Source organism: Idiotropiscis lumnitzeri, chromosome 5 (genome assembly GCF_059441095.1).
Source record: "Idiotropiscis lumnitzeri isolate Australia: NSW breed Sydney's pygmy pipehorse chromosome 5, RoL_Ilum_1.0, whole genome shotgun sequence".
In the NCBI taxonomy this organism is placed as follows: domain Eukaryota; kingdom Metazoa; phylum Chordata; class Actinopteri; order Syngnathiformes; family Syngnathidae; genus Idiotropiscis; species Idiotropiscis lumnitzeri.
This window is the reverse complement of record NC_142395.1, coordinates 24,013,430-24,040,984: the sequence shown is the minus strand read 5'-3', so window position 1 is coordinate 24,040,984 and position 27,555 is coordinate 24,013,430. Positions and strand designations below refer to the sequence as shown.

Sequence of the window (27,555 nt, the reverse complement as noted above, 5' to 3'; positions counted from 1 at the left end):
TATGTACAGTGTTTTTGGAATTTGATTGACACCTATGTTTCTACTTTTCTACAAGTTGATCGGTCGGCGATATCACTTCATGAAAGCTAAAGTTATTTCGTCCTAACAACTGAATATCTTAAGAAGTGTTGTACTTTAAGCAACGGCAAATTAGTTTTATCCACATTTGTTTCCCCCCCACGCCTTCGTTCGTGTCCCACCCCCGGGTCCCGCGTCTCTCCTCCCACCCTAGCGGGACAGGCGTTAACTTCGCTGCAGAGCAGCGTAGCCACTTCGCAACTGCAATCCAGTTAGCCAACTGCAGTGGTCGTCAGCCATGTTGTTGGTGTGACACTCAACGAGCTGTCAGCAACAGGTCCTCCCGAGAAGTAATAGGAACGCCTAAAACTTCAACGTTTCTTTCTCACTTTCGCTTCTTGTCGGACAGTCAAAATCGACGGCAAGGGAGCCTTCCCCCTGGAGCAGGATATTAACTGAACATTTGGAAAACTCGGATATGTCCCTTTTTACTGACCTAGCGAGAAAGACAGCGATCATGGGTAAGTTGAAATATTGTTGTAAATTGCCGTTAAACGAGTGCAAAATCGCTTTCAACTGATGTGTCACGTCCCATTGCTTTAATTAATCTCACAAATTAAGGCAAAATGTGCTTCGTAATGACAAAGATGCAAATCGTGAACTGTAACATGCAACGGGATATGATTGGGTCTGTGAGGTAAATTGTGCTTTCGAGCAAAATTATGAATTCATAATCAAAGGGTTTCTTAAGTGCATATTTTAAGTTACGTGTGTATCAGTGAAGGCAGATTTGCATGTGTAGTAATTGAAACTAGTTGAGCAGGTTTCAGGAAGCACACGACAGATGTGAGAACGTTTGCGTGACTTGCACAGAAAGGTAGGAGAAATACAAATTTTTATGGTGAAAGTACTGTAGGAGGTTTTCTTAAGCAGTCAAACTTTTTATTCGAATTACTACCTAAACAATTATTTGGCTGGCGTAATAACCAACAGTAACATGCAGTAATTTAGGAGGCCTATCAGTAAAAATCATGACAGAGGTTATATTCCTAAAAAGTGCACCTAAATAATAGTGTAGCATTATGTGCAGTTTGTACATTAACAGTGTGCTTAAATATAAGTAAAAATATAAATAAATAAATACAAAGTATAGTTTAAGTAGTGTAGCCTGAAGTCATCAACTAAAACACTAACGTTTATTTAAAAAGTACTTGAATAAAAGTTTAGAAACAGAGTTCTTAAAGAATAAATTCACAACAAAAACAAAAACATAAAAACTGAACTGTGCATTAGTACCACACTTTGAAACTGCTTTAAAGGCCTGTTGTTCAACACTGCGTTTGGATACAGTACATTTGATTGTTTCATAGTGTGAGGTTTGTAGTGGATATTGTCCACAAAGGGGCACAATGATGGCCTCTCAAAGCATCACTTGACCGATGCACTACTGACTGAAAATATTATGAACAGCTCTCGGAGATCTAGATGATTGACACTAAATAAACACTGTATGATAATTGAACTCAGATTTTACTGACTGTCACTTTGTGAGTATGATGAGAAAGACATTTTTCCATATAAAATGATCCAAAATCGTGCCACCATACTATACACAGATTTATTTAAAAAAAAAAAAAAATACAAATTATAGGCATTAACCGCTACCTAGATTTTATTTATTTTTATAAAGGCATTCTTTTATTACAAAATGATATTGAATGGAGATGTGCATTTCATCTTAAGGACGTCTCGCCGTATGCCCATTTTAGGGACGGAAGGCGGGAACTTTTTTTTTTTTTTTAAAAAGGACGGTCTAAGCAAGGATGTAAGTGGGTTTTCGTCCGTCTCTATAATTGTCCCTAAGCGGGTCAAGTACTGCGGTTATAGATTACAAATATTTGCACTCGGAGCGGAATGAAATCTTGTAATGCTGTTGCGTGTACTGGCCCTTTTAACTGACAGTTCAACTAAGATGGAGAGAGAAATAAAGTGAGCAAGGTTTTGCTTGTAACAGTTTTTTTTTTTCTTGGCAAATTTTTCCTCTGCCAATTCCAATGACAAAAAAATATGCACATGCCATGAAAACACTGTTGCCTTAATGAATACACCCAGTATGAAACAGTGGACTTTTCCTTTCCTGTCACATATGCTCATATGTGGACAAATCAGGGCAGGGCAATGAAATCAAATTGAACCAGGAGAGCCTTGCCCTGCCTTGCCCTGCAGCAACACTTCCAGCTCGGTAGAAACACTTCAAAAGGCCCCTGCAGAGTTTCAAAATGTGGTTTCTCTTTTGCGACATCTTCACCTGCAGTGCCACACGAGCATAACATACCATTTAAAAAGGGTGTGTTTCAATCACATTAGTCGTAGTTATCATGCTCACTCACCTTTGCTTAGTACTTGATCAACCTTGCTAACTGAACATGGAATTAGATGCACCGGCAGGTGGGATATTAAAATGCGTGTATGGTTTACGGATTGTTGTATTTTCTCTGAGCATGTGAACTCTGTATTGCTGTGGAAAATTCTGCGTCAAAGTAACTCTGAGTAAGAGCGAGAGGAATGGGTGGTTAAAGAGACATTGAGGCCGACATGGAGTCATCGACCAGAAATAATGTGCTGGGAGTTACTGGCGTGAGGTCAGTGTGCAAGGCAGAATCAATCATTTGTCATACGTCACTAATTAGTTGGCCAGCGGTGCTCCTTCCTAAGTGGGCGTGTCTTAGGAAAATAACAAACACGGTGATACCTTGTCTTACAAGTTAGTTTCATTCAGGGGCCATGTTCATAACTGAAAGTAATTCTTCATCTTTCCCTATTAAAATTAATAGAAATGCCTTGAATGTGCTTTAGCCTCCCATAAAACACCAACTAAACTGCTGCTTTTAATGAGAATAAATAAAAAAAGAAAAAAAGCACGGTTTATTATTTAACGATCCACTGATTGGAATAACATCTCCGGGATTCATTGCTGCTACTGCTACACATAGCCAGTGGCAGGCATGCTATTTATCCAACACTTCTGTGTTTTGCATATAACAAGTGTGACAGGCATGACCTTTTGAACAGCAACTGAAACCAAGTCGAAGCATTTGAGGTTTGACTCGCACAGGGAAGCCACAAGTAAAATGACAGACTGCAGTCCGTAGATGCGAGAGATGTCTGATTGTTGATTGCCAAAAAAACGTCTGCACTGGTCATTGCAATGAAAAACTTCAAAAGTCAAACACAATCTTTAAAAATATGCTGGTCAACCTGCCATTTGTTTGCATTTTGCAAATATTTAGATGCAGTAAGTCAAAAGTTCAAACCTGGCTCCGTCATAATTGCTTCATTTACTGCACAAACAATGTTTTAAGTTACATTTGAACATTTTTAACTATTATTCAAGTGGAGAATTAAGTTAACAGTAGTATAGTAAGAATATATAAAGCTACAGTGAATCCCCGTTTAGTTTATTGCTGGCATATATGTTCCCGTCCCACCTACACTAAGCTTAAATGATGATATAGATAGACTAAAAAAAAATTACCGTAGTACTTCCTGAGCTGTTGTGGTATCGACAAGTATTGATCAGTTGTGTAGTGAAAATTGAGGGAAATCTGTGTGTCAGCTAGAGGCCCTATAATTTGCAGTTAGGAGCTATTGTGTTCCTAACGCATCCGTGATGTGACACGCATGCACACAAAGCATGACGTTAAGTTACTCGCACAAAAAACGTCGTCACGTTGGCCCAGTGTTTACAGAGGTAAATATGATCCTGCGTGTAGCGGCTCATTTTAGAATGACGAGGAGGTCAAAATATTGGGGGAATGAGATGACACTCCTCGATCACCTCATTTCATGGAGACGTCTACTAAAGATGTCACGTCATTGCAGTGCCAAACAAATGAGCTGTGTGGATGTATTACTAATTTCACCACAAATCTCCACTTTATGCTGCATCTTTCAGGTGGGATTAAATTAAAGTATAAAAGTAACACTGTTGCTCTAAACAACTTTGCAGATTCACAGACAATCGTAGGTAGTCTCCGAAGCACTCTCCGAGCCTGCGTGTACCGCAACTTTGGCTTTTAATGACGTGTAGGTCGGATGTGTGCAGATGAGCGTTCATACTGCAGATGCATCATTGCATGCATGTGGGTGGTTTTCACAAAATATGGTCTGAGTGTGACACCAGAGCCCAAAATAAACTTGTTCAAAACCACAATACAAACATGTACCTACCAACATTACAAACTGTAAATACTGCTATTTTTAATGTCGCTTGAAATCAAATGACAGGTAGCAACTCAATTCTTATATATCTACTAGTAGCTTCATCTAGGAACACTATATGAAATCCTACAATAAAGCAACTTTTATTTATGTAGGCAGCTGATGCACCATCAAAACAGCACTTTTGTTTGAGTTTTACTTCGGGAATACTCTGTGTGTTCCATCGGGCTGCTCTTTGTGCGCTCACACTCACTCCCCCGCCCATTTTACCTTGTTGTGTCTGTTGCAATGCAAATATGAAAGAGGCTGCTGAATTAATTTGGAACCGCATGTGGCTACTTTGACAGATGGCCCGTGTCTGCGTATTTGCGTGTCTCACGATGTACACAGAGACATTTTCGAGATGTTCACTGCAAGGTGAAAACTGAGTTTGCATAGAAATTCCATCTCGAGTGTGTAACGACTCTTTTTGGTGACGTCGGTCCAGCAGTGATGCAGCTTGAACAATTCTGGCTGCTTCTATCTGATGTTCATATTCAATGTCGTGCCTCATACTTCTTCAGGATATTTAGGCATATGGACGTTTCAAAACAGTCCGGAAATATAGTTGACGTTGGCATTTTGTAAAGAAATGTCACAGGCATGCAAACTGCTTGTTCTCCCAGAAGACATTGTTTTGAACGCCCTTCCTTGGCGTATAGAACACCTCAGTAATATGACTCGGCTGGATTGTATGTTTTCACTGTGAACAGACCACCGCCTTTCAAATTTACTGTACATTAGTGATGCTGGCAAAAACGCCCACCAGTGTTATAATAATTTTGAATTTGCCTTTTAAAATTGATTTAAAATAATTAATTTTGTTTTGTTTTGACTGTACAAATTCAGTTAGTTTTAAAAATATTAAATGGAAATGTTTTTTTTTTCTATTTCATTTTCATTATTTTGTTCACTTTCATTCACTTTAATAACCATGCTTTCATTGTATTTTCATCGAGTTTCCCTTTCTGTCTCCAAATCGTGTTAGCAATTGGCAAAAATGTGCCATTTCATCAAATGTACTGTACATTATGTAGCAAAGGTGCATCGTTTTGTCAATTATTTTAGCTTTAATTGACCTATAAAGTAAAATGTGAGTTGAATTGGTCCATGCAACAGTAAACAATTTAAGGGATGATATGAATGATTGATATGATGATTGCACCATTTGGGAGACGTGTTTTCATACTCCAGCGAGATAACGAGCTCGAAACCAAATAGTAGAAAGCATGTAACTGAGACCAAATGAGAGGACCTGACTCAAAAGAAGAGACGGGGGGGAAAGGGAAGAGAGCGACAGATGGCAGGCAGTAGATTAGTCCCGCTTTGCTCTTCTATCCTTGTGGGTACACAATTGAACACAATCAATCCAACTACACCACTCTCTCTGTTATGCCTTTCTAATTTTTCCTCCCAAACAACGTTTTGACCATCTGTAATTGAACCTCCTAATATAACTTTTTGCGATGCTGTCCCATTTTGAATTTTTCCTCCTCGGATTGCTGAGTCACATCCAAGCTGTCCCTCTGCCAACGTCCATGATAGGTTCCTTTCAGCTGACTTTTGATGAGGAAATGGTTGTTTCTGATTGCTGGGAAGGAAGTGTTGAGTAGAAACATTGGAATGTGTCCCCTTTTACTTGGTCTGATTTCATCATTTGAGTCTCACTAACTGTGGAGGGCAGGTGTTTCGTGTGAAGTGAAATTGCAGATATAAGCAGGGTACCGCATGTTTCACAAATGGGTAACTTATTTGTATATTTTTCAATTTTTTTTAACTCAACTTATTGTGTCCATCTGTCCACTATGACAAACGTTTCCAAACAAGCCTGCTTGTGGATATTCTCATTCACCCAGGTAATTCCTTTCCCAGGGCATGGCATCAATCACAACTGGATTGCTCTGTTTGTCTTAGAACTCCAAACTTAAAAGGTGTCTTAAGACAACCGGAGCAGTCCAGTTGCTATCAATTCAATGCCCTGAGAAATCCAAACAAGCCTGTTCTGTGTTGGCTTTTTTTCCGCATTACTGAAGCGACAGTATTACAGGATTTACCCTTGTGGTACGTCAAAATAGTTTTTCCCAGATTAAACTGTCACCATTATAGAGCATTTATTAGCTGTTATAGTTAAGTAGTCGTAACACATTGTCTACATGACAAGTTTTGTATGTCAGTCATTAGACACATTTTTCCAAAAGCTGTTGAATCAATTCTAAAATGTATGAGCACATCGGCATTTGACTTTGAATTTGAAGGTTCCATTGTGTCACTGTCACCACTTTCTTGTTCACTGCACTGTTTTGACAGATACTTTGTAAACCTTTACTTGTTGAGTCATGCTCACTCAAAGCATGTGAACTGGCTGGAGAGAAAAATCATGTTGCACAATGCTCTATCGACATGACAGAATTCAGCATTTCAGACTCCATAATAAAATGTGTAGCGTCTACAGTATGATTTTCAGTCTTACCTCAAGAAAGAAATGTTTTAGTATATTTCGTACCAAGAGCAACCAGTTTATATACAGCAAATGTAAATGCAATCTCTTCAGCACCAATAAAGAGTGACTGTGAACAGTGTTGGAGCCTTTCCCAGTGTGCTTTAAAAGGTTTGGGAGGTGGCCTGAGTTGCCCAGCCAGAGGGGAACAGGAGAAGCCCTGTTAGACTATGCTGACTGACCAAAATCTGCCTCCTGTTTCCTGCCTGCCTCGTTCTCTCCATGGCTGATGTTCTGTGCTGTCCTCGCAGCAGTGCTGACTGACTGGGCTGCCACTGTGTGTTTTGCAGATGGCCGCAAGCAGTAGCTGAGGACGCCATCGGGAGTTTAATCCCTCACTTGGTTCCTGACACCGGCAAACATGAATGGTAAGATGGCTCCTTGTTGGTTTTCTTTGTATGAGTGCTCTGTGTGCCTGTATTTTTGAATACTCTTCTTTGTCGTAAGTAACTATGATTAGATATCCTTTGTGTGCAAGTAGAACTCAAAATAAACTTCATTATAGCATTATAACATGTGCCAGAACTATCGTATTTTGGTTTCATTTTCCCATGGATTTGATAAAAAATGTGGAAGTGTGACAGCTCTCGACCATTATCATTAAATCATTTTCTGTGCTTGCTTAATTTAACCCTGAGCAAGCTTAGGGAGTGTCTAATGTTTGATGCTTGTTTGCTTTTTTCAGGTGAAGGTTTTGCTTCCCGGTAATGATCATCAGTGTTTTGTTTGAAAAAGGCTTCCTGCTTGTTAAGGTTAATTAATGTAATGTATAATTCAGAAACAAGAGAACAGTGAGATTAACTACAAGGACAAAAGCAAACATTGGCCATAGAGTAATTACATCTACAGGAAATGGAAGAAAAAAAATATTTTGTTATCCCTGTGCAGGTTCCACTTTTCTAGAAATACTTTCTGCTAAATGTTGGCATCTCCATAAGAATTTTTAAACGTTTCCAAAGTCAGAGTTCAAGAGGTGGAGGTCAGGCTTCTCATGCTGTTCTAGTTTACACCAAAGTCATCCACGCTTGAATATACAGTCTAGTCCAGGGATGTCAAACATATTATTGTTGCGGGTCTCATGGTAGTTACAATTTCCCTTGGAGGGCCGTTATGACTGTGAAACCATGTAAATGTTGAATCACCTTCTCATATGTTTCTGTACACAAGAAATTGACGGATAACTAGTTTTGAAATCAGAAGACAAGAATATTAGTTTGTTTGACTCTTGTTCAATTTATTGAAATAATGTAACAAGAAAATGCTTGCAATATCTCAATGTGATTGTTTACTCCATATGACAATTTAAAATGTTGTTACAAATTTTAGCAAGAATCGTAGATAGTTGATCTGCTTGATTTGCTTTTGCAGGCCACATAAAAAATGTGGCGGACCAAATCTGGCCCCTGAGCCTTATGTTCGACATGCGTGGTCTAGATCTTGTTTTGTACTCTGGAAAGATGAAAGGGCCCTTTGTCAACTCAGGGAAAGATATCCAACCCTATTGATTAATTAATAAATGTTTCTTAGTATTTATAATGCTACTCTGCGTAATAACGGATCCCTCACCTTTTATCAATTTGTATTTATTTCAGGTGGGACAAATATGTGGGCTGTCACTCCAGAAGAGAGGATCAAGCATGACCAGAAGTTTGATACCCTCGCCCCTTCAATGGGTTACGTTTCAGGTGCATCCTTATGTTCACTGTGGTTTCTTCACAACCAGCTTTAGCTCTTTTTTTGATATGAGGTTTGTCTTGGTTATCATTGAAAACAGGATCCCTCTCAAATCACTTGTCCTCCGTCTATCTTTCTCTAGGTGAGCAGGCAAGGAAGTTTTTCCTTCAGTCAGGGCTACCTGCTTCAGTTCTGGCTGAGATATGGTAATAAATATTTGTATAAGTAATCCCCCCCCCCCCAAATCTATTCTTGACTGACAATTTTGTTGCTCTATCTCAGGGCTCTGGCTGACATGAACAAAGATGGGAAGATGGACAGGTTGGAATTTTCCATTGCGATGAAGCTCGTAAAACTCAAACTTCAGGGAACACCGCTTCCTTCAGCACTGCCAATCATCATGAAGCAGCTTCCTGTGCCTGCTTCCAATCTCGCCTATGGTACGACACGTGTGTTACACTTGAATTCTGAGCCAATGCCCTTTTCTCCCCTGCATGTGACCTATTCGCATAGACTCTTATCTGTTGGCAAGAGCAGGTACAGCTGATCAGTTGGGGTTTCAAGCAGGGTTCAAAATGAACACCCGCCAAATGCGGGTTAAAATTCATTTTGGATGGTGTTGATTAAAAACTTTCCTTTCAGTTTGGCCGTTGATGCATGAGGTAGTCATGTCGGTCAGATATGCTTGACCTTTGTGAATCTCAATCACGTTTGTGGCGGAATCACTCTCAATTTACATTTCCGATTCCCCGTTTATACGGTGCCTCCTCTGTCAAGTCACCAACTTGAAGAAGAGACGAAGGTGAAGGTGGTGCAAGTACCGTAGTACAATGCCGGCAAATGACGCAGTCCATGTCAAATGTTTTAGTCAATGCTGCGAGGCGCTAAAAATAAATGGCCGTAGTTTGGACACCCTGAGAAGAATCGAAATCATCGAAAGAATCATTTGGAAATGGATTTAAAACAAGGAACCCAAATTGGTAAAATTCAAACGATGCCCAACAGCATGTTTTGTTCTGTCATTTCTACCCCTGGCACTGAGTGACTTCTACATTGATGATACATAATGACGTTTAATATGCTCATTGGCAGTGTGAATGCCTGTATTTCACATTACAGTCTATAATGCAACCAGCGATTTAATAAGACAGCATGTGCTTTGAAGCAAAAGATGTACATGCAAAAATCATAACAGAATTAAACACAGCCTTTGATCGGTCATTGGTCCTGCACACTGGCTACCGTCTAAGTAATGATCTTGTGATGTGTTCATGCCTTAGGGATGATTCCTAACGTGTCCCTGATGTCTGGCACCAACCTTTCCATGTTCACGCCTGTATCCATGACAACCCCAGGACTCACACCAATGACAGGCCACAACCTGGGACTTCTCCAGCCAATGGGAGCTGGAACCTTGGCCAGTGGTACACACTTTTTTTCTTTTTTTAATTATTATACATGGTGCTACTAATGATGTAGGGTACAATACAACAAAATATTTGGTCGCTAGAAATTCACACCACCATCCCATATAATATACTACACTAAATGGAAACAAAAGGTTGATCCTTACTTTATCCCTGAATCTGCTTATGGGCAAAGGTGTAATAAACGGGTGTCCTAATATTGTTGTCCATCCATTTTCTTGTTGCCGCATCCATAAATGAATGAAATGTATGTTCATATTTTTTCAGGTCTTCCAGTATCTGCATCCTCCTATGGTTCTCCACTTGCATCCAGGTAACACACTGCCATTCAAATGCCCACAGCAACAGCCATTCACATTATCAGCCTCTTATCTAGTGGGGTGCTTGTAAATAATATACTCTACCTCATTTATTATTTATCCATCTGAAGCCCGCGAGGATTGAGGCTCAGTATATTGTTGATTTTAGCATGCATTTTTGTATTGTTTGTGTGCTGCAGCGCCACTTTGCCACCCTCCTCAATGACTTCCCAAATGGCAGCAGGCCTTGGGGAGTGGGCCGTGCCACATGCTTCCAGACTCAAATATAGGCAGCAGTTCAACATCTTGGACAAGCAGATGACAGGATACCTCACTGGTACTGTGCGCGTGCGTGTGCGTGGGGGTGTGTGTGTGTGTGTGTATGCTTGTGTATTTGCACAGTGCACTTAGGTCATACAAAATCCAACTATGTGTGGCATGCAGGCGTGGATGTTCATGAACAACGGATGATTTCATAAACGTTCCCTCCCTCCTTTTTTTTCCTTTTTTTTCGCATTTGAATTGCGTCAAGCCTTGACAAACTTGGCAAGTGTCTACGTGCTCATTTGAATGGCAGGCTGGTTGGACTGGTTTTTCTGAAATACCCTTAATGTAGTCAGACAATGAGCACACACCCACACAAGCCCGACTTGCTGCGTGGTCATCATTACTGTGCCCCAACATATCTAATAAAGCAAATGCATGTCGTTATGGCGATGTATTGTTGTGCCCCGCCTACCAGATTTTGTCCATGTTACAGTTTTAATTAGATTGTTACAATTTTCCTTATGCAACAGTACAGTACTTGAGAGCTCTACATGGACCAAAACTGTATTTCTTTCATCAGAACTTTTTTACATACAATATACAGATCAATTTGACCATGTGTTTCAAACTTTACTTTGCTTTTTCACTGTGTACTAGTGTAAAAAATTGCAATTAGTCATGCCTTTATACATGCCTTCAACACCTACACATCTGTTGCATACTGCCATTCTCCCACATTGTAATTTTCTGACAGAAATTATTTCCTATGATGCAGACAATCTCTGCTAAAGTCACCCATACTCTCAGTTGAACAGGTCATCCAATTCTACCTCTCAAATGAAATTAATAATAAATATAATTAGTATGGGGCGTTATTGGGTCAATACACAAATGGAAAAAAATCTGCGAAACGTATTTGAGGAAGGGTAACTGTAAAATAATAATCCATTTTTCTGTAGGCCAGCAGGTTAGAGCTGCAATGGCAACCACGATGCTCAGTCAGACTCAGCTGGCCTCCATCTGGTAAGAACATATGACTTTATTGATGAGTGTAGATGTTGTGTGTGTATATTACTCCTCTCCTACAAGGCAAGCAGCCTACTGATGGAGATGTTCCCACTCACATAAGTTGCTTTTATCGTACTGGCCATACATTTTGTTTCAGCCTTGGATCTCATTCACTTACATGTTTAAAACACAAATTTGTGAGTCTTATAATATATTTGTACGTGAATATGTGGATACTCCGCAAACAATTTCAGACCAGGTGTACGGACAAACACTGAAGGATTATATAAACCTGGATCAAGGAGCTCTCTCTGTCGCAGTCTGTCTCTGTCTGTTTATATACTTTAATATATATTACATGCACAAGTGAATAGACAATGTATATAAGTGCATATTCATATATCATTTCAACTTTCTGCAGGAATTTGGCTGATGTGAACAAGGACGGCAAGCTCTCGGCTGAGGAGTTCATCCTGGCTATGCATCTGGTGGATGTGGCCAAGAGTGGGCAACCGCTGCCACAAACCCTGCCAACTGACCTGGTGCCACCCACAAATAGGCAAGTATAAAATACACTGAATGCGAGCGGACATGACTGCGTCAAAACGTGAGGTTATTTGGTTTCTGAATTATATCGTCCTTTCCCCCAGGGGTATTGTGAATGGATCCAGTGCACCTAACTATGCGGCTCTTAAAGATAATTTTGACGTTGAACCGCCACAGAAAGCCAGAAGCAACAGTTAGTTTTTATTTTCCTTTTTTTTTTCTTAATAATTGTAATAGACGTGTCTCTGTTCTTAAACAGCTCATCAATTTTACAATTTTGGATTATTTCAGTTTAACATAAGTGATTACAGGACACTAAATGCTGTGTACCTGTCGCCATTTAGTATCATTCGAGGACAAATTCAAAGCCAACATGGAGCGTGGCAATGCAGAGCTAGAGAAGAGACGATTGGCATTGCTAGAAGCGGAAAAGAAGGAGCAGGAAAGGCAAGCTCAAAAAGCACGAGAGGAGCAAGAGCGGCGGGAAAAGGAAGCTCGCGAAGCGGAGGAGAGGAGACGGAAAGAGGAAGAAAAGCGGCTGGAGCGCCAGAGAGAGTTGGAGAGGCAGCGAGAAGAAGAACGTCACAGAGAAATTGAAAGAAAAGAGGTGCGGCTGTGATACAGAGTGGTTTCTGGCAAACGTATTTTGCTCATACGTGAATCTTACTATCGCGTCACTCTGCTTTATAATGTATTTGTTTCACGATAGGCTGCACAGCGGGAGCTTGAGCGACAAAGAAAGGAGGAATGGGAAAGGAGGAAAAGAGGAGAGCTCCAAATAAAGAGGCAACAAGAGCAGGATGACATCATCCAGCTCAAAGCTAAGAAAAGAAGTCTGGAGATGGAGTTGGAAGCTGTGGTTAGTGGGGGAAAAGCTATTAAGGGGGGGTCAGTTCTAAAGGTATTGCCAATCTAGGTGAAGGTGTCAGTTCGCTCTCTGTGTCTTAACACTCAAGGGTACCAAACAGCGTCAGATTTCTGACCGTCTGCGTGACATTCAAAACAAGAAGAAGCTTCCCAAGACTGAGCTGGACTTGATCAATCAGAGGAAAGATGCTCGCCAGCAGGACATTAAAAACGTTCAGAAACAGATTGAGGTTAGTGTCTGTTTCGTTTCAAAAATGTTTGTGATAAAGATTTTCTTTATTGAGTGCATCAAAACTATTTGCATTCACTCTTTGACAGGAGTTCCAGAGGAAATTGTCCCAGTTGACTCCAGAACAGAAGAGGCTGACGGAGACACTACAAAGCATGGCTGTCAATAATCTGCCGGGTTGGTGTTGATGGAGCATTGCTTTGCACGGCTCGTTAAGTTATACTATTAAAGTAGTTTTATTTTCTTAGCGCGCACATGTGGACATTAGTCCTGCCCATTTTCCATCTCTCCCTGCTGCAATACATGCAATTTAAATAATTTGGATTGTTATCCAGCCTCTTCTGACCTCGGTGATTATCTGATCATTTAAATCAGATGTGTTGTAGCAGAGAGCGATGAAAAACAGGCACGACACCAAACCCTGACGAACAGGATCGAAGACCCCTGTTCTAAACTATTTCGGCATTGCCAAAAAATTGACAAGTCGCAGTGTACACAAGTAAAATACCAGCTCTTTATGTTCTTTCTTGTTGCGTTTGTAGTGTCCGCCATCTCCAACCTGAAGCTCAGTGTTACCCAGAAGCGGGGTACATGCACAAAACTGAAAGATCAGTTGGATGCCCTTGAGAAAGAAACTGCTGCCAAACTGGAAGAGCTGGACCGATATAACAAAAATATGCAGGTAGAACACAGCAACTTGACATGGCATCAGTTAAAAGCATGCAGTCACATGATGCAGTGACTCGATGTGACTGTGTGCACAGGTCACGCTACGCCACGCTTTACCTAACATAATTCCGTATGTAATGATCAGGGGAGTTTATTAACTCAATGACAGAGGGGCAGATGAGGATATATTGTGGAAAATGGAAAGCATGTCACTTAGGGAGGAAACCTTCATTTGTGCAAACACAATTTTAGAAGCATAATTTTTTTTCCATTACAGGGCTTTACAATATGTGTTAAGTTAAACTGGAGTTTAAAACGAAATAAACTTTCCTATTATGAAGAAATGAAACAAGAACTGAGACATTCTGGAGGAAAACAATATTAAGTTGCATAGCTCACGGCAACGTCTAGATGGCTGCATTGCTCAGTGAGCACGTGTTAACTGGAATGCCAAGAAAAGATACCATCGCTAAATATTGACAGCTCAGTTTTAAAATTTATGTTTGCAGCATTATTTCCCCACATTTTAATTAATGTGAGCGACTCGTTAATGTGCAGGGCTGCTGTTTTGGTTATCAAGTGAGTTAATTTTTTCTCAGGAGATAATGCTTTTATGTCTGTGTGCAAATAGTACCATCTTTGACAGACACGGGCAAAGTACAGCCTGTGAGCCACAGCCGGACCACTTAGCGTCTCTGACCGGCCCTCACAGTGACCATTGAATGGGTGTTAAACATAAAATATGCTGTGCTTTTAATTTGAAGGTTCTGCTTTTATTTTGTGCACGCATGTGGACATTAGTACAAGCGTGGTCGCAAGCAAAAGTTACAAGATGTCTGCAATGTTGCTTTGCATCATTTTTAGTCACTTTTCCGTAGCGCAATGTAGATAATTATGTTCTTACACATCAATGTTGCACTTGCTTGCTCTTTTTTTAACCTTATGTCATCATATCTTTTTCTACCTTCAACCATTGTTTGTTTCTTCTGCATCTTCCTCCTGTCCTCCTGTTGCATATCTTTCTTGTAACTTTACAGCATGTGGGTGCTAACGACGCTTTGCTTCAGGCGGTCGTCCCACTTTTGGCCTGTCTCTGCAATCTCTTCTATCTGCTGAAGGTTTTCATTCTCTTCTCCCTCTCTCCAAAAACTTTTATTCGCTTGTGTTATTGGCTGTTACCTTTTTTTTTTTTAAGCTTTGACTTACCCCATCTGCTAGCACATGTATTTGTACATATTTTGCTCAGCCCCTAACTCGTGTTAGTCGAGTCACTATCCCGTTTTCATGTACGTCAGGAATTAAGGGAGAGCCAGCAAAAGCAGCAGGCAGCACTTGAGAACCTGCGAAGCATCAAAGAGGATAAAAAGCAAGAGCTGATTCGGCGGAAGCAGGAACATGAGGAGAGGAGGAAACTGGAAGACGAGAGGAGGCGGCAGGAGGAGGAAGCTCAAAGGTCTTTGCAACTTTTACACAAGTGAAACGCCATCAACCCTGCTGTATGATTCTCATGTTAATATTTTCGTCTGTTTTGCAGGCTTATTAAGCTAGAAAAGGAGCGTCAGTGGAAGGAGAAGTTGAGGCGGGACGAGGAAGAGCGCCAGAGGAGACTTCAGGAGGAACGTGAGGCCAAACAAAGGGAGGAGGAAGAGAAAGAAAGGCAGGCTCTCATCCAGGCAGCAAAGTTGGAGGCTGAACGAGAGCTAAGGGCAAAGGAGGAGGCGGAGCGGAAGCGCAGAGAAGAAGAGGAGAGGAAGAAAGGGGAGGAGGAGGAACGCCAGAGGCAAGCAGAGAGACGGAGACAGGAAGAAGAGAGGAGAAAACTGGAGGCGGAGAGGAGGCAGTTGGAGGCTGAGAGGAAGAAGCTGGAAGAGGATAAAAGGATGGAGGACAGGAGAAGGAAAGAAGAAGAGGAGCGATTGAAACGGGAGGAGGAGAGAAGGAGGCTGGAGGAAGAACGTCAAAGGAAGCGAGAGCAAGAGGCAGAGGAGAGGAGGCGGCTTGATGAAGAACGCAGAAAGGAGATGGAGCGGGTGGAGGAGGAAAGGAGGAGACAGAGGGCAGCCCAGGCAGCCATCCGAGACTCTGAGGACAGAAGGAGGTTGGAGGAGGAGGAGCGAAGGAGAAAAGAGCAGCAGGAAGAGGAGAGGCGAAAGAGGGAGGAAGAGAAACGGAAGCTTCAGCAGCAACAGGAGGATGAGTGGAAAAGGCGTGAGGAGGATAGAAAAAGAACAGAGGAGGATCGAAAGCGAAAGGTGGATGAGGAGAAGAAGAAAAAGGAGCATCAGTCAGTTGGAGGTGGCAAGGTTGACATTCAAGAGAAGCTGAACTCTCTGCTTAAAGGATTGGAGGAGAGGAAAGGTAAGTAAACATTGCCTCCAGTGTAATATGACAATGTCAAGTTTTATGATGAATGAGAAGGAGCTTCTTGTTTAATTCGCATTCCTCATGTGCAACCATAGGCCGGCAACCACGAGCCATGCAACCCAGGAAGCTGGCGTCTCTTACGCCCTTCAAGGCACTTTATCCGTTCACTGCACGAAACCATGAGGAGCTCACTTTTAACGCAGATGAAATTATCGAGGTATTAATGCCATCACTGGGGCTACTTTCCAAGATCAAATCAATGCTAATCTTTCCTTGAAGGCTAACTATATAAGATTGGATGACTATATACAAAGATTTTTTAAAATTGAGTCTTTGTGAAATTTAATCCTCCCCACTTCCACACTTTTCTCCTCCTCTGTCAGGTGGATGAGACCGTAGAGCCAGAGGAGGGTTGGTTATATGGGACCAGGCAGGGTCTGATGGGTTGGTTCCCAAAGAGCTACGTGGAGAGGGTGGGCCAGTCGGACTCGGCAGCTCCTGTACCTCCTCCAAAATTGCCCATCCAGTCGCAGCTCTCGCATGCCCTTGAAGCAGCAAAAGCAGCTGGGACTAAATCTGCCTTCACCCCAACACACTCTCCAAATCCCACCCACTCTGACACACCAGGACAGGTAAGACCTTTTTGGTAATGCTTGTCCTATTCTCACCAAGCGAAACAATTTAGTTCAATTTTCATGGTAGGCAATTTTGTGTTTCCGATATAAAAAGTGAACTGGAAAGGCAAGAAGGTGTCATAACAACACATCATAAGTCATCTTAGTTTATTCGTTACACTACTATGATTACATCATCGAGCTGACATAGCTTGCCTGGAAGAACGCAAAGGCTACCATTCCAAACCATGTCAAGCCAATCTGAGCTGCACCACTTTAAAAACAGCGATTGATTGCCTAAACGTACCTAGGTACTAACATTTGTCTTTTAAAAGCAGGTGGTAGGGAACCTGCTGGCCCAGGCCCTGTGCTCCTGGACTGCAAAGACGGACAACCATCTGAACTTCGATAAAGACGATGTGATTCAGGTGCTGGAACAGCAGGACAGCTGGTGGTTGGGAAACCTGAACGGAGAACAAGGCTGGTTCCCCAAGTCCTACGTTACACTTCGGAGTGAAGAGGACAGTTCAAAGTATGTATTAAAATACACCAAAAAGGAACAGGAGTGCTGCTTTCTAACATATAAAAGTTTTTTTTTGTTTTCTGAAAGCCTCAGTAGTAAACAAGTCACATAATCAAATCATTGTTTGGACTGACAGAGACCCACGACTCGGTCATAACCTTGGGAGCGATTTACACGATAGATAATTTCAAGCCATAACAATTCATTTCATTTCAGCAACTCTATGGCAAAACATTAAATGCACCACTTTGTATAATTTTCAGACGCTCACTGAGACGCAAACCTTTGTTATTACAGCGTTATTACAAGACTTCTGAGTATATTTTTAATTTATTTCTGTGCGTTTGTGTTCCCAGCATGAAGAATTCCACATCCAGTGCCGCAGAGACGAACAACAGTCAGCAATTTGAAGGTGAAATCATCTGCCTTAAATATGGGCTAGATTCAGTGAAGATTTATTTTTTTTATTTAATGTATTACTGCCACTGCATTAGTGGCCGCCATTCACTTTTACAATCCAAACTTTTCATAGAGCTCTGAATTGATCCTGGATAGATACTGTACTTTAGTCATCCCTTGAGAGAAATTAAACTGTCTCAGCTGCAACGTTCACGCACAACAAAGGACAACCAAATGCTTTAGAAAGACTAGCAATGAGAATGAATTAAAATACATTCAATCTAAGCAACAAGAGAAAAAAACTGAGAATTAAATAGTGCAGGTGTAGTCCGAATAGTAAGTGGGTTTAAGAAAACTCGGTGTGCTTAATTGGCATCGTCATGTTTGTTATCTTTAAGATGTCAATTTGTAGTGCAGTGATTACTGCCTGATTTCCAGCTTCATGCTTTCCATCACTTTTGCTCTCTAGAGTATCTGGCGTTATACCCGTACGAGTCATCAGAGCTTGCAGATCTGACATTTAGAGAGGGGGATGTGATTTTGGTGACCAAGAAAGATGGAGAGTGGTGGAATGGTGCCATTGGCGACCGCTCGGGTGCTTTTCCTGGCACCTATGTCAAACCTAAGGAGGCAGATGTAAGGATTTTCGAGCACCACTCTTGTTCGTGATATTATATACATTTTTTTTTTCAACATTTTATTTTGTGTTTCTCAGACAAGCACAGCTGCAAAAAAGCCAGGTCAGTATTTTTACTGTGATATTATACTCTCCATAACGTTAAATTTCCTTTTCTATTTAATTTTTTTTTTTTTTACCCCAACGTTTACTCCTATTTCTTCTTGCACAGAAATTGGCAAGGTAACCAGAAACCATTTCACCTCTGTGCCCGGTCAACTGAACCTGGAGAATGGCCAGCTCGTTGTCATCCTCAGCAAGGACGTGTCGGGTTGGTGGCTTGGAGAGTTGCAGGTGAGTAGTGCTCAAGTGATCTACTTCTGGACAGTAGATGGCACTAAATGATTTTACAAGTATTCTCGACGTTCTCTCATTTAAAGCTGACCCTGGGGGGAGGTCTGTCTTTTGTCTGCTAAAAATTCTGAAAGTTTTGTTTACATGTGTGTTTTGGAACAGGCTCGTGGTAAAAAGCGGCAGAAGGGCTGGTTTCCCTCCTCATATATTCAGATATTGGGGTCTAGTAGTGGCAAATCCACACCAGCAGTCCAGTCAGGTAAAAGCTACAGCAAATACAGTGGGGCCTTGTTTTACGGCAGGGTTTCGTACTTACGGTGGCAATATAACGATATAAGTGATTTAGTCAATTATGTATGTCAAAAACACGTACATTTCTTAGATATGAAACAATTGGTTGAGATAATGATGTTGGACTCATTGACATTGTCCTTTCATATAGGAGTGTGCCAGGTGATCGCCATATATGACTACACAGCCGCCAACAAGGACGAGCTGAGCTTCTCAGCTAATCAGCTGATCAACGTCCTCGACAAGAGTGACCCCGATTGGTGGAAGGGCGAAGTCAATGGGGCGACTGGGTTGTTCCCCACCAATTACGTTAAGATGTCCACGGGAGACGGTGACCCCAGTCACCAGTGTAAGTAATGCACTTACACATGACCGCAAACTTGAGTCATCGTCGTCGTCCTACTAGTGTGTAACAATGAACCGTTCTCTCCATGTAAGCATGTTTCAAGTGGCTTGTGGGATCTGTTCTATCATCAATGCGCTTTGCATGGAATCTTCTTCTTGGTTAAGGCTCTTTTGCACGGCACATAAACCAATATGTTGCTATCGATAATTAATCATTGCTCGATGCTGATTGTTCAAAAAAACGGTGCCAAGTAAACATAAAGCCGACTTGGATATTTTCTAGTGGAACCTCTGAATTTCAGGAAAATGCAACTTCTTATTTTTTCAAATTTAGAACAACATTTTGCCGCTAGGAAATAAAGGACCCTAAAGAAATCAAGTTCAGGCTCAAACTCTTGCCGTCATGGAACCTTTATCAAAGTAAGTACGTTATCAGTGGTACAAGTCAAGAGCATAACTTGTTTGCACTCAAGCATAACATTGAGTGGCAAACATGGATCACCATTTCAAAATAAGACAAAATCCAACACTATTCCTTTCTTGTATTAATATTACGAGTCACTGAGCAGCTAGGACACATGGTTCTCTAGATTACAATATGTTATATTTCTGTTCATCACACTTCACTAATGGTGGGAAAAGCAAAACCCTTGCGGGATTAAAAATGTTAATGCCCGTTTATCGGAAGTCACCTGAAGATTTGCTGATGTCGCACATTAACTTGTGCATGATATTTGTTTAATGTACCTTTTAAGGCCTATTTTACGCAAAATGTCTTGTCAAACTCTGGGAGGGTTGGATTTCAGAGGTTCCACTCTTTTTTTACATACCTAATACTCGACACAGGTTTCAGAATAAAACATTAAGATAATCCCTCATAGTCCCACTTTGGGGAAACTCACATTTATGAGACAGCATCAGGAGCAACTTGGGTGTTCAGTATCTTCCTCAAGGATACTTCGACAGGTCTGGGGGGGAGCCGGAATCTTCCTATTGCTAGATGGCCCCTCTTCCCCTCCCCTTCAGTTGTTCAGAGTTCTACCCGCTCGTTATCTTTTAATCCCTCCCTTTTCGTCCCATCTCTTCCTCTGTTGCTTCTTGCTGACTGTCTCACCTTCTTCTCCACTTTTCTCATTTCCCCTCTTGTTGCCCTCCCACCCACTCGCCCTCTTGTCTCCTTCTAGGATGGTAGAACGGGCTCCACCTCCTCTTCTTCTCCTGACTTCAGAGAGAGAGACCCACTATTATTGCACACTGCTCTGATGGAGTAGTATTTGGGTGCCTGGACCGTCCCACCTAATCTCCTGACTGCTCTCCCTTAAGTACTGTAATGTGTTGGAGGCTTCCTCTAGCTCTGAGAGGCTTTTTAGGAATCTGATGCAATAGCCTTTGTGCCTTTTGTAAAACAACTATGCAGAGAGAGACGGATAGTGGGTCTCTCTTCGGTTTACGCTTTTGGCCCTCAGGTATTTTCCGCCCACCCCACTTCCTTCTTGCTCAACATCTATTCTCTCATTTTTGAGGGAAGTCTACAATTTATCTCCCAGCGGTGGCTCCAGAAATGTCATCCGAACGTTCGCCACCTTTGCTTCAAGTTTTTTTGTGCCTTCTTCAGTAGAAGTGGAAGCTTAATTTCCTTTGCCTACAAGACTAAATATTGATTTTTATTAACAGCATGCAAGCTTGAGGGAAAACCTTTGTCTAGTGCACTGCCATGCTGTGCTAATGGTTAGATTTCTTTAAAAAAATATATTATTTCTGAATGATCTGGCTCAATGTATTGCAAGCTTTCTCAGATTTAAAGCTTCAAGAAAACAGGGTAAAAAAAACGCACTGATCAGAATGCTGTATTTATTTTCTTTGGGTTTTGCCTTAAAACATTAAAGTTTTGTTGAATTTCACACTTAAGTGTTAGTGTTATTATTCCTGTATATTCCTCAGGTGTGTGCGTGTGTGGGTGCGTGCAGGCGTGTTTTTGTATGTGTGTGTGTGTTTCAGCATCATGATTAAGAGGGGATACACTTCAGGTCAAGAACCATCTGACTGGTTCAAGAACTCGAAACTTAATCGACTAAATCAAACCGTTAACGTTCTCCTCAACCATTTTTCAATCACCCCCAATTTTCTTTGGTGAAGCCCTCAATTCCTCTGATAGATTTTTCTCTAAAATGGTTGTGGCTCATCTAAGATTTTTTTTTTCCTTTCTCCGAACATGCCGCCCCAAACCTAAAGAATCCCTTTCCCTGTTTTGGTACAAACAGATTTATTTTGCGCATGGAAACATTTGTAATCTGTCACCAGCAACACGAAGAAAACAACCGGAAGGTGAGAGAGACAGAGACTAAGGTGTTGACTAGACTGACCAGTCATTTATGTGAGACCGGGACTTAGAAACATTCTTTTTTTTTTTAAAAACCTTTTTTTATGAATTTATGTGATTACATACTTCAGGTGATGACTTTTAGAGAGCAGATTTAGTTTTTTAAACCTCTGGGATGAGGTAGACGGTGAGTGTGTGGTTAGGGAAGCAGAAAGAAGATCGGTGAGTTTGAGCTGCTTATAAAAATTAAATTATCCATCCGGTAAGTATACGCGTGTTCTGTTCCCATTATTCTCAAAAGACACCAGACGGCTCAAAACTTAGCCCAATTACTGTTTTGTCTAAATGTCCATCAGGAGGCAGTCTATGCATTGTCAATTTGCTGCTGTGGTTCAGTGCAAGTGCTCAAGTTATAGTGGATTGTCATTTCAATTGTTTTTGCATCCAAAATACCCCGTCTTGTGTGTTTTATATACGCCGTAGGGTGTGCAGACTTGATCAGCTTCGACTCGCTGAGCCCCCTCGAGAAGAAGAGGCAAGGCTACATTCATGAGCTGCTACAGACTGAGGAGAGATACGTGGAGGACTTGCAGACAGTGCTCGAGGTGCGACAAAGAAAATCGTGTTAATTGTACGTTTGCATGGCGAGTAACTGATACTCCTTTTTTAGGTTTTCCATAAGCCCATGTCGGAATCTGGACGACTCACTATTGCAGAGATGAACATGATCTTTGCCAACTGGAGAGAATTGATTGCCTGTAACACGAAACTTCTCAGGTTAGTGTTACATCCACAAGATCTTTCACAAATATTTTCAGTGAGCTAACACATTTTGGTTTTTGTTTTTTTTTGTTGGTTTGTTCGTTTTTTTCCAGAGCGTTGTCTGCTCGAAAGAAGAGCGGCGGGGAGAACATGCCGGTGCAGATGGTGGGGGATGTTCTGCTCGCCGAACTGTCCCACATGCAGCCATACATCCACTTCTGCTCGTGTCAGATTAAAGGAGCCGCGCTGCTGCAAACTCGCACTGACAACGAATCCGACTTCAAGGCGTTCCTTAAGGTAGGAGAAGATATGCATTTTGTTGTATACATCTTAAGTCACGTGTCACAGACTCTGGTCCTCAAGGGTCCATATCCTAAAAAATTCAGATTTTTTTCCCTCTTCTAAAACACTTGATTCAAATGATCAGCTCATGGTCAAGTTCTTGAGAAGTCTGATAACGATCGTTATCATTTGAATCAGGTGTGTTGTCGGAGAGAGACATTCAAAACTTCCCGGATAGGGACCCTCAAGGTCTTAAATAAATGTTTTCAATTGCAGTTAATAATAAGAATTACATAAGCCTTTTCAAAGTGGTATTGCATGGTATAAAAAAATGAGTGTGACGAAAATTCCAAAATTATTAGTAATGAGTGAAAGGTGAAGCTAAATATAAAAGTGAAAGCTAAGAACAATTATTATTCATACCTCAGACAAGTTTTGAGGTGATCGTGATCCTTTGTCCACAGCGCAAAACCAAAACCAATGTCCGTTGAGAACAGGAATTACAATAATTTACAGATTTCACATTGGACAGTCGTTAATTTTTTATTTATGCCATATAAAAAGCTCCAATACTTTTGTCCTATCCCTATTCAGTACAGGTGTGTCCCAATAAATAACATTATTGTGGAAAACAACTTATTTCAGTAATTCATCTTGAAAAAAATTATATTAATGTAGTCACATCACACAGTGTAGGATTTCTAGATTTTTTTTCGACAGTTCATTCAGCAACTCAAGCAATTAGAAAATATGATCATTTTTTTTTTTAATTTGCAAATAAACTTAGATTTTCACTTATCCAGTGTTTGAATCTCTCGAATATGAACTTCACGTTTTGATTTGTAACTACTCAAATGCATTCAACTAAAAACTTGAATATGTTATTTCGGCCTACTCATTGAGTTCAAATGAAAAAGATTTGAGGGTCGGCAGAAGTGTTCATTCATTGAGCGCTCATGTTAAAATTAACCAATTGTGGTATTTCAAGTGTTATCTTTGCTGTCTTTTGTCAGAAAATCGGTACAGACTACAGATGTAAAGGGATGCCATTGTCCAGCTTCCTGCTCAAACCCATGCAGAGGGTCACACGCTACCCGCTGCACATCAAAAGTGTACGCATGTCCACACGTTACTTGGGCGCATTATTGTGTGCAATAAGAACAAAAGCGCAAACATTCTTATTTGTCGTCTTTCACCAGATTCTGGAGTGCACTGCGGAGGGCCATGCTGACAGAGGTCCTCTGAAAGAAGCTTTGGAGAGGGCAGAGGAACTCTGTCAACAGGTGTGTAATGTATTTAAGGCATGATATTTTAGTGACGTAATAGTAATTGCACTTCCTTTTTGATAATTTTTACATGGATCTTTTTGTGCCAACCAGGTCAATGAAGGTGTGAGAGATAAGGAGAACTCGGATAGGCTGGAGTGGATGCAGAATCATGTGCTGTGTGACGGCGCAGCCGAGGTATTAAGTTGAAACTTCTGCCAAATTGAAAATGATGAAAAGCAATCTAAATTGCTGCCACTGACCCGCACCACAAAAAAATTAATCTAAAAAGATATTTTGTCTCTTTCCACAGAATATTGTTTTTGACTCCATCACCAACTGTTTGGGTCCAAGAAAATTACTCCACAGTGGCAAGGTGACTGATGTTAAATAAAAAATTCAGCTAATGTTTCCCTTATTTAATATTTTTTGGTAACCTTTTTGTTTTATTCCTCCTTCAGTGTGGATGTTAATTACTCTTTGCCTTTTATTATGTTTGCAAGATGTACAAAGCAAAGAGCAATAAGGAACTTTGGGCCTTTCTCTTCAATGACTTCCTGCTGCTGACTAACTCTGGGAAGCAATTCACCTCAACTGGCGTTGATAAACTGTTCAGCACCAAGAACAACGTGCAGCTCAAAATGTACAAGCCGGTAAGATCCACAATCTTGTCCTGTCGTTCAACCTGACACAGTTTTATTATTCTTTCTTTTTTTGCATTTGTGGACTGTTTTCTTGCAGCCTGTTCTGCTCAATGAAATTCTCGTGAAACTGCCGGATCCTTCAAGTGACGACCCCGTCTTCCACATCTCACACATCGACACGGTTTACATACTGAGGACGGACAACATCAATGAACGGTAGCGATGCATACGAACACGCAAGTATGCCTGTTGTGAATTAGAGGCTTTGTGGCAAAAGACATTGAACATGTACATTCCAAACTTTAGGGAAGGTCAAATAAAGTTAACCTCAAACATTATAGTACAGTTTAGGGTGATCCACCCAAAATCTGAATATCTTTTTGTGAGTATTGTATGCATAGGTCAGGTCTAAATTATCACTTTGATCCTTTTGTTTTTGCAGGACATCCTGGGCTCAGAAAATCAAGGCAGCGTCTGAAGAATATATCGAGAAAGAAAAGAATAAGCGGGAAAGGGCCTACCACTGTATGCATCGCACACACTCGCATCTGTATTACAGCAAGCGTGACGGTCCCTGGAGATGAATAAATGTGTGCTTGTCCTTCTAGCTCGATCTGTGAAGGGAGCTGGAATCGGCCGTCTCCTCGTCACAATCTTGGAAGCCACAGAGCTGAAGGCAGTCCGGTCCAATGGTGAGTGTGAACACACGAGCACAAAAGGCTGAATTTTGAGTATTTCATAATTGCTTTCGTTCTTTTTGCTCAGCCCATTCGTTATTCTGTTAATATATTTAAAGGGCTTTTGAATCAACTCCGTCCAGCTTTCCTCTCACCTTTTGTCATCCTTCCCATCCTCTCCCCACTGCAGGTAAAATGAATCCATACTGCGAGGTGACCTTGGGAGCTCAGGTCTTCACATCTCGAACCCTCAATGACACCACGTACCCCAGGTGGAACTTCAACTGTCAGTTCCAAATCAAGGACATCTACCAAGACGTCCTCAGCATCACCATATATGAAAGAGACATGTTTGCTCCTGATGGTCAGTTATCACATAACATCCAATCACATCGACAAAATAGTGATTGTGTAATATGTCTCGTTGGCCATTGAAATCTCTGCCCTATCACAGAAATATTTATTTTCTGTTTTTAACTGTAGAGACTTAGGACTCTATGCTTTCATTTTTATGTTCAAATGCATTTACAATGCTTTTTAGATTATTTGTATAGCATGCGGGGGTAAAACTAAATAAATGTTTATATCATGGATTTTTTTAACTATGTTTGGTCTTGTAATATATCACCAAAAAAAATGGTATTAATGTTATGTAATTTGTGGATTAAATCCACACTTTGACGTTTAATAGGTAGTACATTTTGGTGAACGACTCTTGTATTTCTATCCTGATTTAGAAGCAAACTGTTTAAAATCACTAAGAGTATTTTGTCTCTTCTCAGAATTCCTGGGACGGACGGAAGTTCCCGTGGCGACCATAAAGAAAGAGCTGGAGAGCAAGGGCGCCGTAACGCGACGTCTTCTGCTGCACGAGGTGTCCACCGGGGAAGTGTGGGTCCGCCTCGACCTGCAGCTCTTTAATGGCAAATAGCTCAACCAAGGGTGGGTTGGCCAATCACAAGATGGCTCTCCCTCGCTTGGCATGCCTTAGCATTGTGATGACGGAAGACAGAAAATCTGTCTGACATTAACCCAATCCTCCAGAAGCGCTTTATTATTTTGCTTGATGAATCCTCAATGAAGCAAAAATTCTCATGTGCTGATTCAGGGCACAGTCCACAGCAAGTTGCAGTCGACTACGAGGTCATTTGGTCCAGTCCGCAGCACGCACGACGGATGGCTTTGCTGACATGCTGTCACTCCACCATTCTGACATGAAAACATTGCCACAGAGGCACCGCCTTGTGCAACGTCTACTGCTGTAGATAGAAGATCTCAGGATATGTCATTCCGGGTCAAGTCACTGTAATGACAAAAGGTGCCGTCTCCTCTGTGTGTCTGCTCTTGTTTTCACGTTTGGCAAAGTCCTTGATCTTTTTATGGTGTGGACAGAAAAATGCTAAGAGGAGTCTCCTCTCAACCTGATAAACTGTATTTTTGCAGCAACATTAATTCACTATTCATTTGTATGTAATGTATATTTTGTTGATAACGCAGCATGGAAGACGCTGCTGTTGATTGTGGTTAGTTTTTTTTTTTTTTTTTTTTTTTAATGCGATTCATTACTAGTAAAATCATTTCTGGGTTTTCTACTAATTAACTAATTGAACTGTGTGTTCAAAACTGTGTATAACCGATTTATTTTTTTAATGTTTTTTTTTAAGGTCTTAGCTTTAATTTTGTTGGGGAAGGGGGTAGTTGTTTTTTTTTCCCTCCATTTTATTTTTAATGACATTGTCTGGTAATAGAATCAACACAATTTTCCCCTCACATTAAGTCCTTAGAAAACATCTTTGAGATTTATGCTGATACTAATGCAGCCGCTATGCAATAATATAATTATTCTCTTTCATGTTCCGTTCTTAGTGAATCCTGCAAATGTTTATCTACAGCTAGTGTTACTTGCTGCATCACTTTACTCAGACAAATTTAGTGACTTTTTTTCTGTTCTTCCACCGCACCACGGATTTCAATTTAACCGCATCCTTCGCGATGAGTGCCTGCCAGGGTTCTGCATATTAATTACAGTATTTATTTCTTAATTTGTGTGGGATTATCCAAAGATATCATGCAGTCCTTGTTCCTCATCATAATCATGTTTTGTATTCACTGGGATTGTTTCTAAGGTGGAAATTCATGTTTTCTGTAATTGTAGAGTTTTAAATTGGCTCATTTGCTATACCTCTCCTCTCTCGTTAGGTCAAACAGGTTGCTTTTGGTTCTTTTATTAACATTTAATGAATAGATTTGTCTTTATTGTATTTCTGTGCAAAGACTGGGCTGCCCAGGAGGTCCAAATAGGCTTGTGAAAATTGTTTGTTTGGTTGTCCTGTTTTAT

The 27,555-nt window shown here is 41.0% G+C and overlaps 1 protein-coding gene across 2 annotated transcripts; it reads left to right on the top strand.

Annotated features, from left to right (window-relative positions):
• The first annotated feature begins 256 nt into the window (after positions 1 to 256).
• On the top strand, positions 257 to 27,292 carry itsn2b (intersectin 2b). 2 transcript variants are annotated; one of them, XM_088295875.1, is made up of 40 exons: positions 257 to 539; positions 7,066 to 7,143; positions 8,368 to 8,460; positions 8,592 to 8,655; positions 8,732 to 8,889; positions 9,730 to 9,873; positions 10,144 to 10,189; positions 10,376 to 10,512; positions 11,402 to 11,465; positions 11,872 to 12,009; positions 12,101 to 12,189; positions 12,341 to 12,603; positions 12,706 to 12,855; positions 12,953 to 13,093; positions 13,182 to 13,269; positions 13,635 to 13,774; positions 15,057 to 15,214; positions 15,296 to 16,119; positions 16,221 to 16,342; positions 16,509 to 16,757; positions 17,078 to 17,271; positions 17,619 to 17,674; positions 18,131 to 18,297; positions 18,377 to 18,401; positions 18,510 to 18,631; positions 18,794 to 18,890; positions 19,074 to 19,271; positions 22,071 to 22,192; positions 22,258 to 22,364; positions 22,463 to 22,646; positions 23,645 to 23,743; positions 23,831 to 23,914; positions 24,011 to 24,094; positions 24,210 to 24,272; positions 24,400 to 24,549; positions 24,638 to 24,756; positions 24,983 to 25,065; positions 25,149 to 25,232; positions 25,408 to 25,581; positions 26,000 to 27,292. In XM_088295875.1, exons 2-40 carry the CDS (start codon positions 7,137 to 7,139, stop codon positions 26,146 to 26,148), a joined length of 5,436 nt encoding a protein of 1,811 aa, XP_088152001.1. In that variant the 5' UTR covers positions 257 to 539; positions 7,066 to 7,136; the 3' UTR covers positions 26,149 to 27,292. The 2 variants fall into 2 exon arrangements, with proteins under 2 accessions (XP_088152001.1, XP_088152000.1); XM_088295874.1 differs by having other exon boundaries at positions 258 to 539; positions 17,075 to 17,271.
• Positions 27,293 to 27,555: the final 263 nt, after the last annotated feature.

Bases quoted from the DNA above. Each gene is read 5' to 3' on its own strand.
- itsn2b (XM_088295874.1), top strand. The intron at 13,270-13,634 runs GTTGGTGTTGAT...TTGCGTTTGTAG, and splicing joins GGCTGTCAATAATCTGCCGG to TGTCCGCCATCTCCAACCTG. The intron at 18,402-18,509 runs GTCAGTATTTTT...CTTCTTGCACAG, and splicing joins CACAGCTGCAAAAAAGCCAG to AAATTGGCAAGGTAACCAGA.